The sequence below is a fragment of the Bos grunniens genome, chromosome X, assembly GCF_055505025.1.
Source record: "Bos grunniens cultivar Pamir isolate PY7600 chromosome X, Bosgru_T2T1.0, whole genome shotgun sequence".
In the NCBI taxonomy this organism is placed as follows: Eukaryota; Metazoa; Chordata; class Mammalia; order Artiodactyla; family Bovidae; genus Bos; species Bos grunniens.
The window spans coordinates 126,251,158-126,266,136 of NC_141194.1; the positions used below are offsets into that span (position 1 = coordinate 126,251,158).

At 45.6% G+C, this 14,979-nt stretch overlaps 1 protein-coding gene across 1 annotated transcript; it reads right to left on the reverse strand.

Annotated features, from left to right (window-relative positions):
* Positions 1–3,666: 3,666 nt before the first annotated feature.
* On the reverse strand, positions 3,667–13,621 carry LOC147341327 (zinc finger protein 75D-like). The gene is made up of 5 exons (XM_086389185.1): positions 13,092–13,621; positions 11,726–11,915; positions 10,933–11,024; positions 10,478–10,604; positions 3,667–7,158 (listed from the first exon to the last, which is right to left on the reverse strand). The coding sequence occupies exons 1-5, from the start codon at positions 13,536–13,538 to the stop codon at positions 6,932–6,934; spliced, it is 1,083 nt and encodes a 360-aa protein (XP_086245311.1). The 5' UTR covers positions 13,539–13,621; the 3' UTR covers positions 3,667–6,931.
* Positions 13,622–14,979: the final 1,358 nt, after the last annotated feature.

Consider the following 14,979-nt stretch of genomic DNA (forward strand, 5'->3'; position numbering starts at 1 on the left):
AGAAGGCAATGGCACCCCACTCAAGTACTCTTGCCTGGAGAATCCCATGGATGGAGGAGCCTGGTGGGCTGCAGTCCATGGGGTCGCTAAGAGTCGGACATGACTGAGCGACTTCACTTTCACTTTTCACTTTCATGCATTGGAGGAGGAAATGGCAACCCACTCCAGTGTTCTTGCCTGGAGAATCCCAGGGACAGGGGAGCCTGGTGGGAGGCTGTCTATGGGGTTGCACAGAGTCGGACACAACTGAAGTGACTTAGCAGCAGCAGCTGGGTCTTTGTTGCTGTGCTGGGCCTTTCTCTAGCTGCGGTGAGCCAGGGATACTCTTTTTTGCAGCGTTCAGACTTCTCATTGCCCTGACTTCTCATTTCAGAGCACAGGACCTAGGGCACCAGGGCTTCCACAGTTGTGGAACCCAGCTTCGTTGCTCCGTGCAAAGTGGAATCTTCCCGGACCAGGGATCGAAGCCACGTGTCATGCACTGGCAGGCTGATTCTCAACCAGTGAACCACCTGGGGAGCCCCCGAGGCTGAAATCTTAACTACTGGACCTCCAGGGAAGTCCCACAAGTCATGGATTTAGATGCAGGGACATGTGACAGGGGCTTTGTCCCAGAAACAAGGCATGAACTTGTCCTCTGGGATCAGAGGGAATCTGCCACAGGGTGCAACTGACCAGAATAGTGCAGAAAAGCCTAAGCCGAAAGTCAGGAAACCTGGCTGCTACCTTGCATCTCCCACCCACTAGTTGTGTAGCTTTGGGTGCATCATTATGAATCTTCCTTAGTTTGTTTGTACAACACAGTTCACTTACGTCAACCTCTTGGCCCTCAAGCTTCCAGGGAGTAGTGCTTCTCAGTACTGCAGTACTTTGCAGGTGGCATGTATTTTGGTGTTGTCTCATGATATCTAGTTAATTTTTGTATGTTATGTGTTTTTTTGTTTTTAAAGATGTGCTTTTCCAATGTTTTCAGTATTTTGCTGAAAATGTTATTTTTCTGTTGTACTGCATTTACATCTCAGTCAGAAGGCGTCTTTCTGAATTACTTCACTCTGTATAATAGTTCCATCCACCTCGTAATTAGCCTCCAATTAAAATAAATTTAAAAAAAAGGCAATTGTCCATATAGTTTTGAGTATATTGTGAACTCTGTTCTGATCCATTGATCTGTAAATCTATCTTTATACCAAGATCACACTGAATTATTGTTGATCTATATCAAGTTTTGAAATGAAGTAGTATAAATCCTGCATCTTTGTTCTTTTTCAAAAATTTTGGCTCTCCTTAGCCTTTTGTATTTCTATGGAAAGGTGGAATCACTTTGTCAATTTATTTTCAAAGTCCGACTGTTGCTTCATTGGGAATGCATTGAATCTATAGGTCAGTTTTCTAGAGCTCCCATCCAGCAATATTGAGTGTTCAAATCTGTGAGCATGAGATATCAATTTATGTTTGTAGTATTTAATTCCTTCTGTAATTTTCAGTGTACAGGTCTTCCAGAAATTTTGTCAAATTTATCCCAAAGTACTAGTATTTCTGCAAAGAAAACACATAAATGGCTACCAAATGAACAGATGCTCCATGTCATTGAAAGTTGAAAGTGTCAGCTGCTCAGTCATGTCCAACTCTTTTGCAATTCCAGGGACTGTAGCCCACCAGGCTCCTCTGTCCATGAAATTCTCCAGGCAAGAATACTGGAGTGGGTAACCATTACCTTCTCCAGGGGATCTTCCCAACCTAGGGATCAAACCCTGGTCTCCTGCACTGCAGGCAGATTCTTTACTGTCTGAGCCACCAGGAAGTCCAATTTCACATCATTAGCCTTAGGGAAATGCACATGAAAATTGCTTCACACATACTAGGATAACCGTAAATTAGAAAAGAAAAATAACAACTGTTGGAGAGTGTGGAATCATCATACATTACTAAGTGGGACTGTAAATGGTGCAGCCTCTATGTAAAACAGTTTGGTGAGTTCTTCCATTAGTTAAACACAGAATTAACATGTTATCCAGCAATTCTACTCCTAGTTGTGGACCCCCAAAATTGCAATCAGGTGTTCAAACAAAACCTGTACTTGAATGTCCATAGTAACCCTATTCACAATGGCAAAAAGGTAGAAACAACACAAATGTCCACAAACACATGACTGGATAAATAAAATGTCATATATCCATAAAATGGAATTTTATTCTCCCATTAAAAGAAACATACAATAATGTGAATGAACTACAGATAATGTGAATGAACTACAAAATATTACACTAAGAAGCCAGGTGTAAAAGGTTACATATCATATGATTCCATTTGTATGAAATACCCATAAAAAGTATATACATAGAGACAGAAAGCACGTTTGTATTTGCCAAGGAGTAGGGTAGGGAGGTATTGATGACTGACAATGCACATGGTGTTCTCATCTGTGGTGATGGAAATATTCTAGAATTAGATAATGGTGATGGTTACATATTGGGGATGTACTTCATGCTACTGAATTTGATACTTTAAAATGGTTAAAATGGCGACATTTGTTGTGTATTTTGCCACAATAGAAGACCCATCTCATCATAAATTTAAGGATTTGTTCATACTTTCTCAGTCTGTTCCACTGATCTACATGACTATCTTTGTACAAGATGCATACTGTTTTGATTGCTGTGGCTTTATGACTTCTGGAATAGGTATGATAAATCCTTCAACTGTTTTCCTTTTTCAAAATGTTTTGGCTATTTAAGGTGATATAAATGTATATTCCGCATACATTTTAAGATCAGCTTGTCAACTTCTACAGGAAATTCAGCTGAGATTTTGATAGATATTGGGCTCAATCTACAGATAAACTTGGGGAAGGTTGTCATATTGAGTCTCCCAATCCATGAACTATCTTTACTAAGTTTAAATTTTCTCAGCTATGTCTTATAATGTTTTAAGTACTTTTTAGTTTTCAGGTCTTATTCATTTTTTATGGGATTTATCCCTAATGTTTTATTCTTTTGAAGGCTATTGTGTATCCAGTTGCTTTCTTAATTTCATTTTTGGAATTTTTGGTGCTAGTATGTACAAGTATAAGTGATATTTTGATGTTGATATTGTGTCCTGTTGGCCTTGCTAAATTTGTTTATGGGTCTAGTGGCTTTTTTGAGTCTGTGCTTTACTTGTTATTTTCTCCATACAGGATGATCTGTGAATAAATAAAGCTTTATTTCTTCCTTTCCAATTCGGATGGATTTGTCAGGGTAGGGGGCTTATTCCATTCGCTCAAGCTTCCACTGCAATGATGAATAGAAATGGCAAGAGTAGACACCATGCATTGTTCCCAATATTAGGAACATTCTTTCACCATTAAATATTATGCACACTGAGGTTTTTTATAGACTATTTGCCAGAAGAATGAGTTCCTAACAATTTCAATGTTCTTAAAAGATGTTAAAATCATGAATGGGTATTGAATTTCACCAAATCCATGTTTTAAATCTTTTGGAATGATTATGTATTACCCCTTTGTTCTCTTAATATGAAGTATAACATTCACTGGTTTCCTGCCATGACCCCACCCAATTATAGCCCTCAGGATGCTCCCCTCCCCCAGCTTCTGGCCACCAGAGTCGGGTGAGCTCACCAACAGACCCTCTCCTCCAAGGGGGCACCACACCAGAAACAAGAGGCCTCCGTGTTTTTTTTTATTGAACTCAAATGATTTTTTTTTATTAACTTAGATAGACACAAGATTTGACAACACTGAAAACAAGAACATTTCTCTGACCAGACTGCGCTGACTGGTGGAGAGTTCATCACACACAGAAAAGGGAAAGCTGTCTTATTCAAGTCGGTGATGGCGTAGAACCTCCACTGCCTGAAAAAGAGATTGCAAATAAATAAAGTACACAGAGAGGAGAGCAGCAGAGGCCTAGTGAGGAGATGAGGAAGAGGTGGGAGAGCAGCAGCAGCAGCAAACTACTCAAGATCAAAATAGTAAGAAAAATAGTGGCAGGAGCACGTGCTGAGGACGTGTCTCCGCCCCTCCCACAGCCAATACCTTTGGGGGCGGACAGCCCCAGCCAGAGCCCCATGGGGAGGGGGGATTCTCTGCAGGTGATGATGGGTCTCTAAGCCCGGGGCCCCTGAATCTCCAACATACTTTCTCCACTTTGGGAAGCGGCCTCCCAGGGCCCAGGCAGCTCCAACAGAGCTGGGAGCCTGGGGAGGACAGGATGCCCGTCCCCCAGAGCACACCCACTGAACAGCTCAGCACCGTCTGCAACGCACAGCCACTCATGTGTGCATAAACACTCACACACACGCATTCACACATGCACACTGACATGTATATTCACACTCTCACACCCGTACCTTCACACACACACATCCGTGCATTCATCTGCACTCATACCCATACACTCATCCACATACACACACACACATCCCCACGCTCACACACTCAAGCCCTCATGCATGAACATGCAAATTCACACACACATCCCCACACTCACACATGCACTCAACATGCACACTCACACACCCATTCACACACAGGCACGCACATATTAAGTAAAGACCCTCCCTAGTGCCCTCCCCAGGTCCTCTCAGGCTGGCCCAGGAAGGGGCTGCAGCTGAGCATCCAGTCACCCGGAGGATGAGATCCAAACTTGAAAAGGACATATTTATGCATCAGCCCCAAGGAGGCCCCTGGTCCTCCGCTCCTCTCCTCCCCTGCAGCCCAAGTCACAGTCTCTCAGAACTCCAGGGATGCAGTCCAAAGGCTGGCAGTCTCCCGGAAGTGGTCCTGGAGGGACACAGTTGGGGTGGAGGAGGGGCCACCAGGACCAGGGGTTTCCAGGCAACTTGGCACAAGGGAGGAAGCCATCAGCGCCCTTCCGTCTGTGGGAATCTGTGGGGCGCATGTGGTAGCCTGGGTGCAGCCTCAGGCCTCAGGGTGAGGCAGGCAGAGCTCTTCAGCTGGGCCCTGGGTGGCTGAGAAGGGCACATGGTGTGAGGCTCAGCCCCTCTGTCCCAGGGGCAACCAGGCTGCTGTGGTTCTTAGTCCCAGCAACTGAGGACCAGGACCGCAAGCAATCAGTGAGGGGGCAGATGTGGATGTGGGATGGGGGTGAGGGCCAGGGCCTCTCCCGGCTCCCCTCAGTGCCACTCCTGGTGCACCAGTCAGCAGCACAGCCAGGACCGCTGCAGGCCCATCCAGAGCAGATGCTCCTGTGTGATCCTAGCAGGAGGGGCAGCCTGGAGACAGAGACATGGGGTCATGTGTGGGTCTCAGCTCCACCCCACCCACTTGTATCCCTTCCCTCCTATTACACTCGGCCCCAGGAGCCAGCTGACACCCCCACCCAAACTGAGAGGCCTGTGGCACTCAACACCAAGGAACCCCTGGTTAAGCCTTGCATGGGGCTTGGGTTGGGGTGGGGAGGTTTGTGTGTAAGGACCTTGCTCCCCAAGGGGGTTCTGGGACTCATCTCTCCAGTGACCGTATCAGCTCAGACTGTCCCCCAGTTCTTGCCTGTGACTTGCTCTCACCTTCGCTGCCACGGGCCTCTCTCTCTCTCTAGATCTCTTGGGAGCCTGTGCTCCCCTCCCCCATCCCACTGTGCCAGGTCTCCCAGAGACTGGGGGGCAGGTAGGCCGTGCAGACCCAGAGGCAGGTTCAGCTCCCCCACTTCTGATCTATGTCACAAGGGCAAATGTCTCCCTTCCCAGAGCCCAGCAGGTGGGGAGAACCTGCTCCACCAGAGTGTCTCTAGCTCCATCCTTCCTTCCCCATGCCAGTACTGGATCACCAGGCCACCCCTTCCCTCGGGCTCTCCACCTGGAAGGCCCTGCCTCTCTTCGAGGGGTCAGGCAATTTTCTCGGGTGCTCCCCAGGCAACTCTAGGGTCAGGGGTGCCCCAGGCAGGGATTTGACTCTCTGGACAAGACCACGGAAGGGGCGGTTCACCTTCTATAAAACCAGTTCCTGCAAGAAAAACATGGGGACTTGAGAGTTGCCTCTTCACCCAGAGATGTCCCCGTCTCCCCAGTTGTTGCCTACCCTACAAGCCTCTTCTCCATCTGCTCTCCCACCCCGGCCTGACAGCTGCCCGCCACTCAAGGAGACCCCCACTTTCCCAAATCCTTTGGGACACAGGGGCTGCTGGAGGCTGTCCAGGACTGGAGCAGCGCATTCTGTGGCACCAGGAGGGTACTGGTAGGAGGTGGAGGGAGCGTGGCTGAGATGGGGCAGGGCTGGGAGGAACACGTATTTCCCACTCTTCCCTGTCCCCTGATGCAAAGCTTTGGAGGGTGGAGAGGAGCAAGAGAGACAGCGGGAGCAGGCAGAGAGCAGTCCCAGAGACCTGCCAGGAGGAAGTCTTGTGAAGGGCTGAGAAAGTGACAGACCTGGGCTTGGGCCAAGAACACAACCATCCGTCCAGGCTGCCTCTCGAGGGGTGGAGGACAAGGGGGCCAGCATCCGCTCTCTTCTAGGGCTTTCTCAGGGCCTCTCCAGGGCCATTTCCCTCCATTCCCCCGTGTTCAGGTGACACTACCGGGGCCATGGGCCGAGGTGATGGGCTGACCCTCCGAGATGCCCAGGAAGCTGCCTCTCATCCCCAAGTTGGAAATATGACAAGGTTGTCCAGAGGGCCTGTGTGCACCCTGCCTTGCCTGCTCTTGGCTTGGCAGCTTTCCAGGCTGGCTTCCACGGGTCCCTTCCTCCCCCAAGCCCCCCAGGGGCTGGATATGTAGATGCCATGGCAACAGCCTCCCTCCAGCCCGCAAGTCCAACCTCTGGCCTCCTACCTTTTCGGTCAGGGTCAATCATTCATGTTTCTAATGAAAAATTTCTTCCTTCTGCTCCCTCCTTAGGCTAAAGTGAAACAACAGGTTGGCTGCACTCAGATAATTTCCTTGAGTTTCATGGAAAGGGCCCGTTTTGAGAGTTTCAGTGCAGTTTGTCACCAGGCACGAAGTGGCTGGCGAGAGCTGGGGCTTCGGGACTGCGAGGTCGTTTCCGTACCCTGCGTGTATCACCGTGATTTTCATTGCCCACTGTTATCTCAGCATCTTTCATTGTGGCCTTTCCTAATACTTTGTATCCTGATGGTTGTATCTCTAATGTAGGAAGAGATACAGGTGGGTCATTTCCAGTGTCATTTGTGAGCTTTAACCCTGTTGGAATAAACAGAAGAATCAGCCATCTGTTTCGCAGAACAAGAAAACTGTCGGCATGGAAGAAAAATCAATGCTGACAGCTTTTTAAAAATACAGGAAACAAGGGATTTTTGGTCCAATCTGGACAAAATGGCACAGACCCATTTTTCCCTGGTCTTCCTTTCTGGGCACAACTACAAATCCATTTAAGAATGCAAGATACAATGAACAGAGAATTCTATAAAGTGGTAAGAGGAAGGCAAAATGGTTTGGGACTCCAGGACTGGAAGAGTAACACAGTAGGTATCTTACATCCCCACATCCAAAAATGTAGGCAACCCAGATCTCGTGTTTTCCAAATCTCAACCGAGCAACAGAAGGGTACCTGAATAGGCTCACTCCATCCGCAATCGGAAACGGGAAACCATCTGACAACATCAGAACTCCAATCGGAGACGTAAGATTGGTCATGCAGAACTAGCAAGATGGACCTAGCTAACCAGCCACTAGCAGCCGGCCCCAGGAAGCCTCTTCATCCCTATGGGTAAGAGATTCCCACTGAGAGACACTCTAGCCTAAGTAAAGATCTTCCTCATTCCTCACTCTCTGGCAGCATGAGCAGGAGCACATGGGAATCCCAGCAGTACCACATAAATCGAGAAGACCAAAATAACATAAAGGCTCTGAAAATTAAGCTGTCACTAGACACATATTCCACAAAGTAGAAAAGACCCAGTGTAGCCAAAATAGGTAAGTAGGTAACATTTTTTAAATGATGAAAGAAATCAAAGAAAACTTGAAAAACATACTGTGTTCATTGTTTGGAAAAATCAACACGGTAAAGAGATCATTCCTCCTCAAATTCACATGTAGTTTAATGTTATTTCTAGCAAAATTCCAAAAAAGTTTCTTATAGGTAAGCGTATTCTAAACTTTACATGGAAAGGGACAGGCCCTAGCATAGCTTAAAATAAAATTAATCTTGACAAAAGAATAAAGTGGGAAGAAAGACTCACACATAACTCGATGGAACAAAACAGATACACAAGTATGCCCAACTGATTTTGACCAAAGTGCAAAAGCAATTCAATGGAGGAAGGCCAGCCTTTTCAATAAACAAGGCTGAAGCAACTGGACCTACACAGGCAAAAAAACAAATGAGCTTCAATCTAAATTTCGTATCTTATATAGAATCTACTCAATATGAATCACAGACTTAAATGCAAACTTAAAAAACTTTTAGGAAAAACTTAGAAAATTTTAGGGATCTATGGCTTGCCCTGATAGCAAACATACAATCAGTAAAAAGAAAAGTGAAAAACTGGGCATCAAAATAAAAAACTTACTCTGTGGAAACCCATGGGAAGCGGAAAAAAGAAAAATATACAGACTTGGGGAAACTACTTGCAAACCATATACGCTAGAAAGCACTACAATCTATACAAGAACTCTCAAAATTCAACACTTAAAAAACAACCAAATGAAAACCATGGCAAAGGCCGTTCCACTGAAGATAATATAAAGATGGCAAATAAGCACATGAAAAACTACATATCATCAGCTATTAGCGAAATGCAAGTCCAAGCCACAATGAGATAACATTACATACTTAACAGAAAGCCAAAAAATTTTTAAGTGGTAATACTATTAAACAATGGCAAGAATGTGGACAAACGATCACATCCATTGCTGGCTAGGAAGGTCAAATGATGCAGCCACTCTGAAAACCAGTTTAGCATTCAACATCTGATTACCATATGAAACGGCAATTTCACTCTTTCACTCTCTATCCCAGAGAAATGCAAACTTACCATCTCTACACAAAATTCTGTACAGGAATGTTCATGGCAGCTTTATTCACAATAGCCCAAGACTGAAGACAGCAAAAATATCTTTCAATGGTTTATCAATATTACAGAACACTTCTCAGCAGTAAAAATGAATGAACTACTGATACACACAATAACTTAGATGAATTTCCAGGGAATTATTGTGAAGGAGAAAAGTTAATCTCCCAAAGCTCTATTTTTGAAATGACAAAATTTTTAAAAACTGTAAGCAGATCAGTGGTTGGCACAGGTTGGTGACGAGGTAGGGTGTGGGAGGGAAGGGTGTGTTGTTGTATTGATAAAAGGGCAACAGGAAGGATCCTTGTGGTAATGGATCTGCATTGGGGTGGTGAATATACAAACCTCCACGTGATCAAATCTTATATAACTAAATACATACCCACCAATGAATACAAGAAAAATGAAAATATGAATAAGGTCAGTGGACTGTACCCACTTTATTATCCTGGTTGTGACATCATGTACGTTTGCAAAAGTTATCACTGAGGAAAATGGGTAAAGTGTATATGGGTTCTTTGTGTTACATTTTAAATATGCATGTGAATGTACAAGTCAGTCAATAAAGAGGTTAATTTTTAAGAATATAGAGGAACAAAATCTTAAAATTGTTAAGCCTTTATAAAGGCTCCTATTAAGGAATTTTCTCCTCTTCCTATATGTACGTTTACCTCAAAGAGACTCTCGAAGAATGTCCTCGAACTCTTAGGGACGTTGGGTCTATGGTTCTTGCCCTTGTGCTAAACAGATCACTTTAAGTTTAGGGTGCAATGATAACACTCTGAGAATAAAACTTGGAGGTCATGGACTGCCATCTAAATTCCAGACTATTTTCAGAAAAAGTGAATAACTCCCTATACTTTTATTTACTCCAAACATTTAAATGGGCAGAATCTTAAACTCAGTATCTTCTTTATATTCTACCGTGGCTGTGGCTGGATGTGCAATGAGGAACCTAGGACCTAACCCTAAGGACACACGGAAACGTCGTGGGACAGGAGTCCTGTGATATTCCAGCAGACCTGGTTAGAGATGAGGCGGCGGAGACCAGGATGGTAAGAGCAGAAGAGGTTGAGACATGGTTGTATTCAGGAGCTCTTTTGAAGACAGAGTTAAGAGTACTTGCTCCCTGATTGGCTGGGGGGTAGGGGATAACCAAAGGACTGGAAAAAAGGATAACTGAGAGTTTTGGGGCCTGAACAACTGGGTAAACTGTGCTTTCTACGGACATGGAAAAGATCTGGCAAGAGTGGGCTTGCAGGGTAGGGCAAGAGTATGATAGATCAAGCAGTCTACTTAGGAGAAAGATGTGTATCTGTAAAAAGCTCTCCAGGTGATCTGGATCTGCCTTCCCTCTCCCCTCACACCATCAAGCTGAGAACCAACCCACTGCTGGGACACTGGGACACTCTCACAGGTGTGCATTTTCCACGAACTGAGGATGTAACAGATTGCTCAATTGCTGTACAAAGGAAAGGAAGACTCTTTACCTAGAAAGGTGACATCCTCATAGAGTTCTTCCATTACATCAAAGTAGAGGGTTTTCTGATCAGGGGTCATTATTTTCCATTCTTCCTCGGAAAAATACAAGGCCACATCTTCAAATGTCAATGGACGCTAGAGAAGAGAGTAAGCTGTAGTTCAGTACTCGCTACAACAGAAGCCGTCCTATCACTCATTTCTGAATTACATGGGAGGCCAGTTACCAAAAACGTTAAGAGAAGATTCAAGGGAAAAGGAGTGAGAGACAGGAAAGGTGCCCAAGAGATCAGTACACGGCTTGGGAGGTGCCCAATCCCACAGCGCCAATCCTAGTTGCCTAGGGAACACCCGGGGCTAATGTGCCTCAGAGCATCTGCTGTGTAAGGCAGGATCATGGGCAGCAGAGAAAAGCAGACAAGGCCACATTCAGGCTGCCTGAAAATGCTTGTAAAGTACAGCTCACCTGGGACTTAGGCAAGGTGAGCTTAGATGCCAACTTGCAGCTTGGGGTGCTTTTCTCCTCAGAAAAGGTTGGACTCTCTTCAGCAGGCACAGCTGTGGGGAAGGAGCCAGAAAAAAGAATATATTTTCTGTTTAGGAACACCCCAAACCAACTTCTACAGTTTAGGACTCCCTCAGTAAAGACAGCTCACCTTCACGTGTGTGTGTGCACACACGAGCTCACACATGTGCACCACAAGTGGCCTTCTCATAAATTAGAACCAAAAAGCCACCACTCCATAGAACTGGTTCCCAGTTTTCATTAAATGAAATGAAATCCACTGCTTTTCCTCTCATTAAAGAAAATGTTCACTGAACTAGGCAAGCATTAGAGGTGTTTGAAAATTAAAACCTTGGTGGGAAACATGGGAGATTTCTTTTATCACTTTTTTCCTGGTGTACAATTCTCTTCCCATTCTGCCACTGACAGCCCATTTCTGATCCCAATTTCTCCTCTAACTTCTAATGGTGAGATGACCCCAAACCCCCGCCTTGTCCTTGCTCTACCTTCTTCTCCCCTCTCAAATTTCTATAGAGAAAGGTCCACATTGTGAATACCAGGGTTCTGTGGTTTGGATGCTTCTGTACCCCAGAATGGCCTTCACCTTCACCCACCACGGACCTACTGTACTCCCACTAGACAGTCATCCTAACTGAAAGCATGACTGGGCACCTGGAAAATTCCCATGGAATGCTCCCTGAACCAATTACTATCACAGCTCCCAGGAGAAGATAATTATGATGAAACTCCTCACCTCCTTCATCCACAGGCTGGCTTTCTTTGTGAGTATTCCAGCGCGGCTCCTGCAGTACCTGGTATATATTCGAACTTTCTCCCTGGAACACACCCATTGGTTGGGGCTCTGCTGGCTTCCACTTAAAGCCTGGGGCCACTGCTGTTCCTCCCAAGAGCACTGTGTCATTTCCCAGTTGGTGGGTTGTGACCTAAAAATAACCCCCATCCTCATTAGAAAAGAGCTTTTGGTTTTGGGGTGGTGATGGAAGAACAAACAAGAGTAGAGTCCAGGTTTGGGGAGTGTGTAAGGAAATTTTTAAAAATGAAGAGATATTGCGCCATGATTTTCTCACAAGGAACTGTACACATGATCTGGGAAAATCAGATTAAAATGAGAGAAGCTATGACTTGCTTGCCTCCACACCTCCTTGGACAGCCACAGCTCAGGCCAAGAGCAGGGTAGGGGTAGGCTGCCTGTTCTCTCACTGCCTCCAATCTCTTGCTTTCTAGACTTGGATCCTTGATTTAGTGGACTTTTATTTTCTAGTTTCCTCTAAAGAATAAGAAAATGAATAAAAGAGAGTTTTCTGTCAGTTGGATTTTCCAATCCTCCCACGTCCAGGGAACAATTTCATGGACAAAGGGGATGCAGCGGAGGAAAAAATGGGGGAAGAGCTGGATTCAACTTTCCGCCATACACTTCAGGTGTATAAGACACTTGTGCTCCTCAAGGCGGGGCTCTCAAGGAGAAGTAGGCTGCCATCTCCCCAGGGCAGACCTGGTTACCTACTCACCAGCAAAGCCAAGGCAAAGCATGAAGGCAGGCCACGGAGACGCTTTTCTCCTGGCCCTGCGATGTGTGTTCCCAGCCCAGAGAGCACCACGCCTCAGCATTCTGATTTTCTCCATTTTACTGTGAGCTTATATCTTGTTTCTGATCCTTTTTCCCCTTTTCTTTTTCCATTTCTTCTCTTTCTTTGCAGTCTCCCCAGAAAGGTTTGATTTATACTTTGGCTGCTACACTCTCCTGCCTTTGACCTTTAAAACCCTGCATTTGGAGGTTTTTTCCTCCCTTCCTAGCATTTTCTTGCCTTTTATTTCTTGGCTGCTAAGTCCTGTCTCCTTGGCCATGCTAGGCCAGGCCCACCACCTTCAATTCACCCTGGCCCTAAAGAGGGCAAAATGCATTTCTTTTTCTAAGGCCAGGAAAAGACTCTCAGGAACTCCCCAACCTGGAAGCTGTCACTGCAAGCCTGTGATTTCAGATTGCACTTAGTTATTCTAAAGGAACAACAGAAGAGTGACTTAATCCATCTCATTCTCCAATTATTGACCCCACTTTCACCCTCTTTCACAGTGTACATATAAGGAATCTTTCTGCTCACCTCATTGCTTATTCCACCACATTCTCTGTGAAAGCGGTCTACCAGGGCCACAGCCTCTTTGACGTTCTGTGGATGATACTTCTGCACCCAGTTCTGGATATGACTGGGCAGAACGTCCAGGAACTGCTCCAGCACCAGCAACTCCAAGATTTGCTCTTTTGAGTGGATCTCTGGCCTCAGCCACTGAGAGCATAATTCCTGCAGTTGGCTGACAGCCTCATACGGTCCAGGTGTGTCATGGTAACAGAAGCTCCGGAAGTGCTGGCGAGCACTCTCAGGATGAAGACTGCCCATCTGTGGGCTGGATTTCTTACTCTTATTGGAACTCTCTTTCACAGACCTCTTAGTCCCCTGTAAAACCTCCACATGTGGGTACAAGCATGCAGGCGCCTTCACAGGGCTCATCATTATTTGCTCTGGGAACAGCTTTTCTTCTATTTGTGACATCCTCCTGGGCCACCTGATAACTGAGGCCTTGTCAGCTTTGGTACAAAACCAATGAGTGGATCTTCTCCCCAAGGGCACTGAGAGAGGGGAGGGGAAAAAAAGTACACGTCAAGAAGAAAGCCACATGACGCACATTTACTTACTTATCAGAGAAGAAGAACAGAAAGTTATCAGAAAAGGAGGAAGAGAAAGTAACCGTTCTGCCTCCTCTTTAAAATTAACTGCCACTCGTGAAGGCTCAAGACTCAGGACATGTTTTCAACCTTTCCTCTGTTACCCAAGTTTGAAACAAATATACAACTCTGGAAAGACAAATGTGAGTTCATCACGTTTTCTTTAAGGTTGAGGAATAAAAAACTTACACGCATTTGCTAAAAGGAGCTTTGATGTTATCCAATACTTAATCTGTGCACTTCCTGTCCCACCTTTAAAAACGGGGGTATTTGACTTTCTCTACATTTTAATAGATCATTCCAGTTTCTTATCCTCAGTGAGATGAGGGACAAATGCTCTGTCCCTTCACCTTTTATGCAGAATGATTCCTTTGCTCCATAGAACATCTAGATTCTCTTTCACATCATATTAATACTTGAAGTGAAACTGAGACACCCAGATCAGAAAAAAATAGAAAAAAAGTAACCTTATTCCTTTCAGTAAGTTTCCCCCTCTAAGCTATTAGATGCCATTAACACTGCTTCTTTGGGACCTCCTGGTAACACATATGAATATCACTGTGCCCCTTGTTCACAGAAGGCAATGGCACCCCACTCCAGTACTCTTGCCTGGAGAATCCCAGGGAGGGGGGAGCCTGGTGGGCTGCCGTCCATGGGGTCCCAACAGAGTCGGACACGACTGAAGCGACTTAGCAGCAGCAGCAGCAGCAGCAGCAGCAGCCCCTTTCTACCTGTGTATGAAAATTTCTGCTCACTTTACTAGAAAAACTGACAGCTGGCTTTGTTTCCAAGATATCCAAACGTCACACTCTTAAAACACACACACACACACACACACACACACACACACACACACACGGAGAAACAGGGACGATAAAGGTTGTTCGGAAACAAGAAAGGTCCTAGAAAAGGTAACCCTTGTCTGGACTTGGTATTTCCTCAGGGTCATAAGAGGTTTTTAAACAAGGCTGACGATGGCCTTGAGAGTCTCATTTTCTCAGAGGTGACCCAAGAGAAACGACAACAAGGCTCTTTCAAGGAAGCCACAGGTGTTCAAAGAAATGGCTCGAGAGGTACAGGGACGCTGCCTGCGCTTCTCTGTCAGCACAAACTACTGTCTTGGAGGCTGAAATGACCTCTTGCTCGGAGCTTCCCTGCTAGTTCAGTTTGAGTAAAGAATCCGCCTGCAACGCAACGCAACGCAGGAGACCCCAGTTCGATTCCTAGACCGGGAAGAATTGCTGCAGAAGGGATAGGCCACCCACTCC

What these genes read in the sequence shown, in the direction of transcription:
- LOC147341327 (XM_086389185.1), bottom strand. Translation starts at nt 13,538, where the DNA reads ATGTCACAAATAGAAGAAAAGCTGTTCCCAGAGCAAATAATGATGAGC. An exon ending in CCAGCCTGTGGATGAAGGAG is followed by an intron (nt 11,025 to 11,725) that starts GTGAGGAGTTTC and finishes CCTTCCCCACAG; the next exon opens with CTGTGCCTGCTGAAGAGAGT. An exon ending in TCACCTTGCCTAAGTCCCAG is followed by an intron (nt 10,605 to 10,932) that starts GTGAGCTGTACT and finishes TCTCTTCTCTAG; the next exon opens with CGTCCATTGACATTTGAAGA.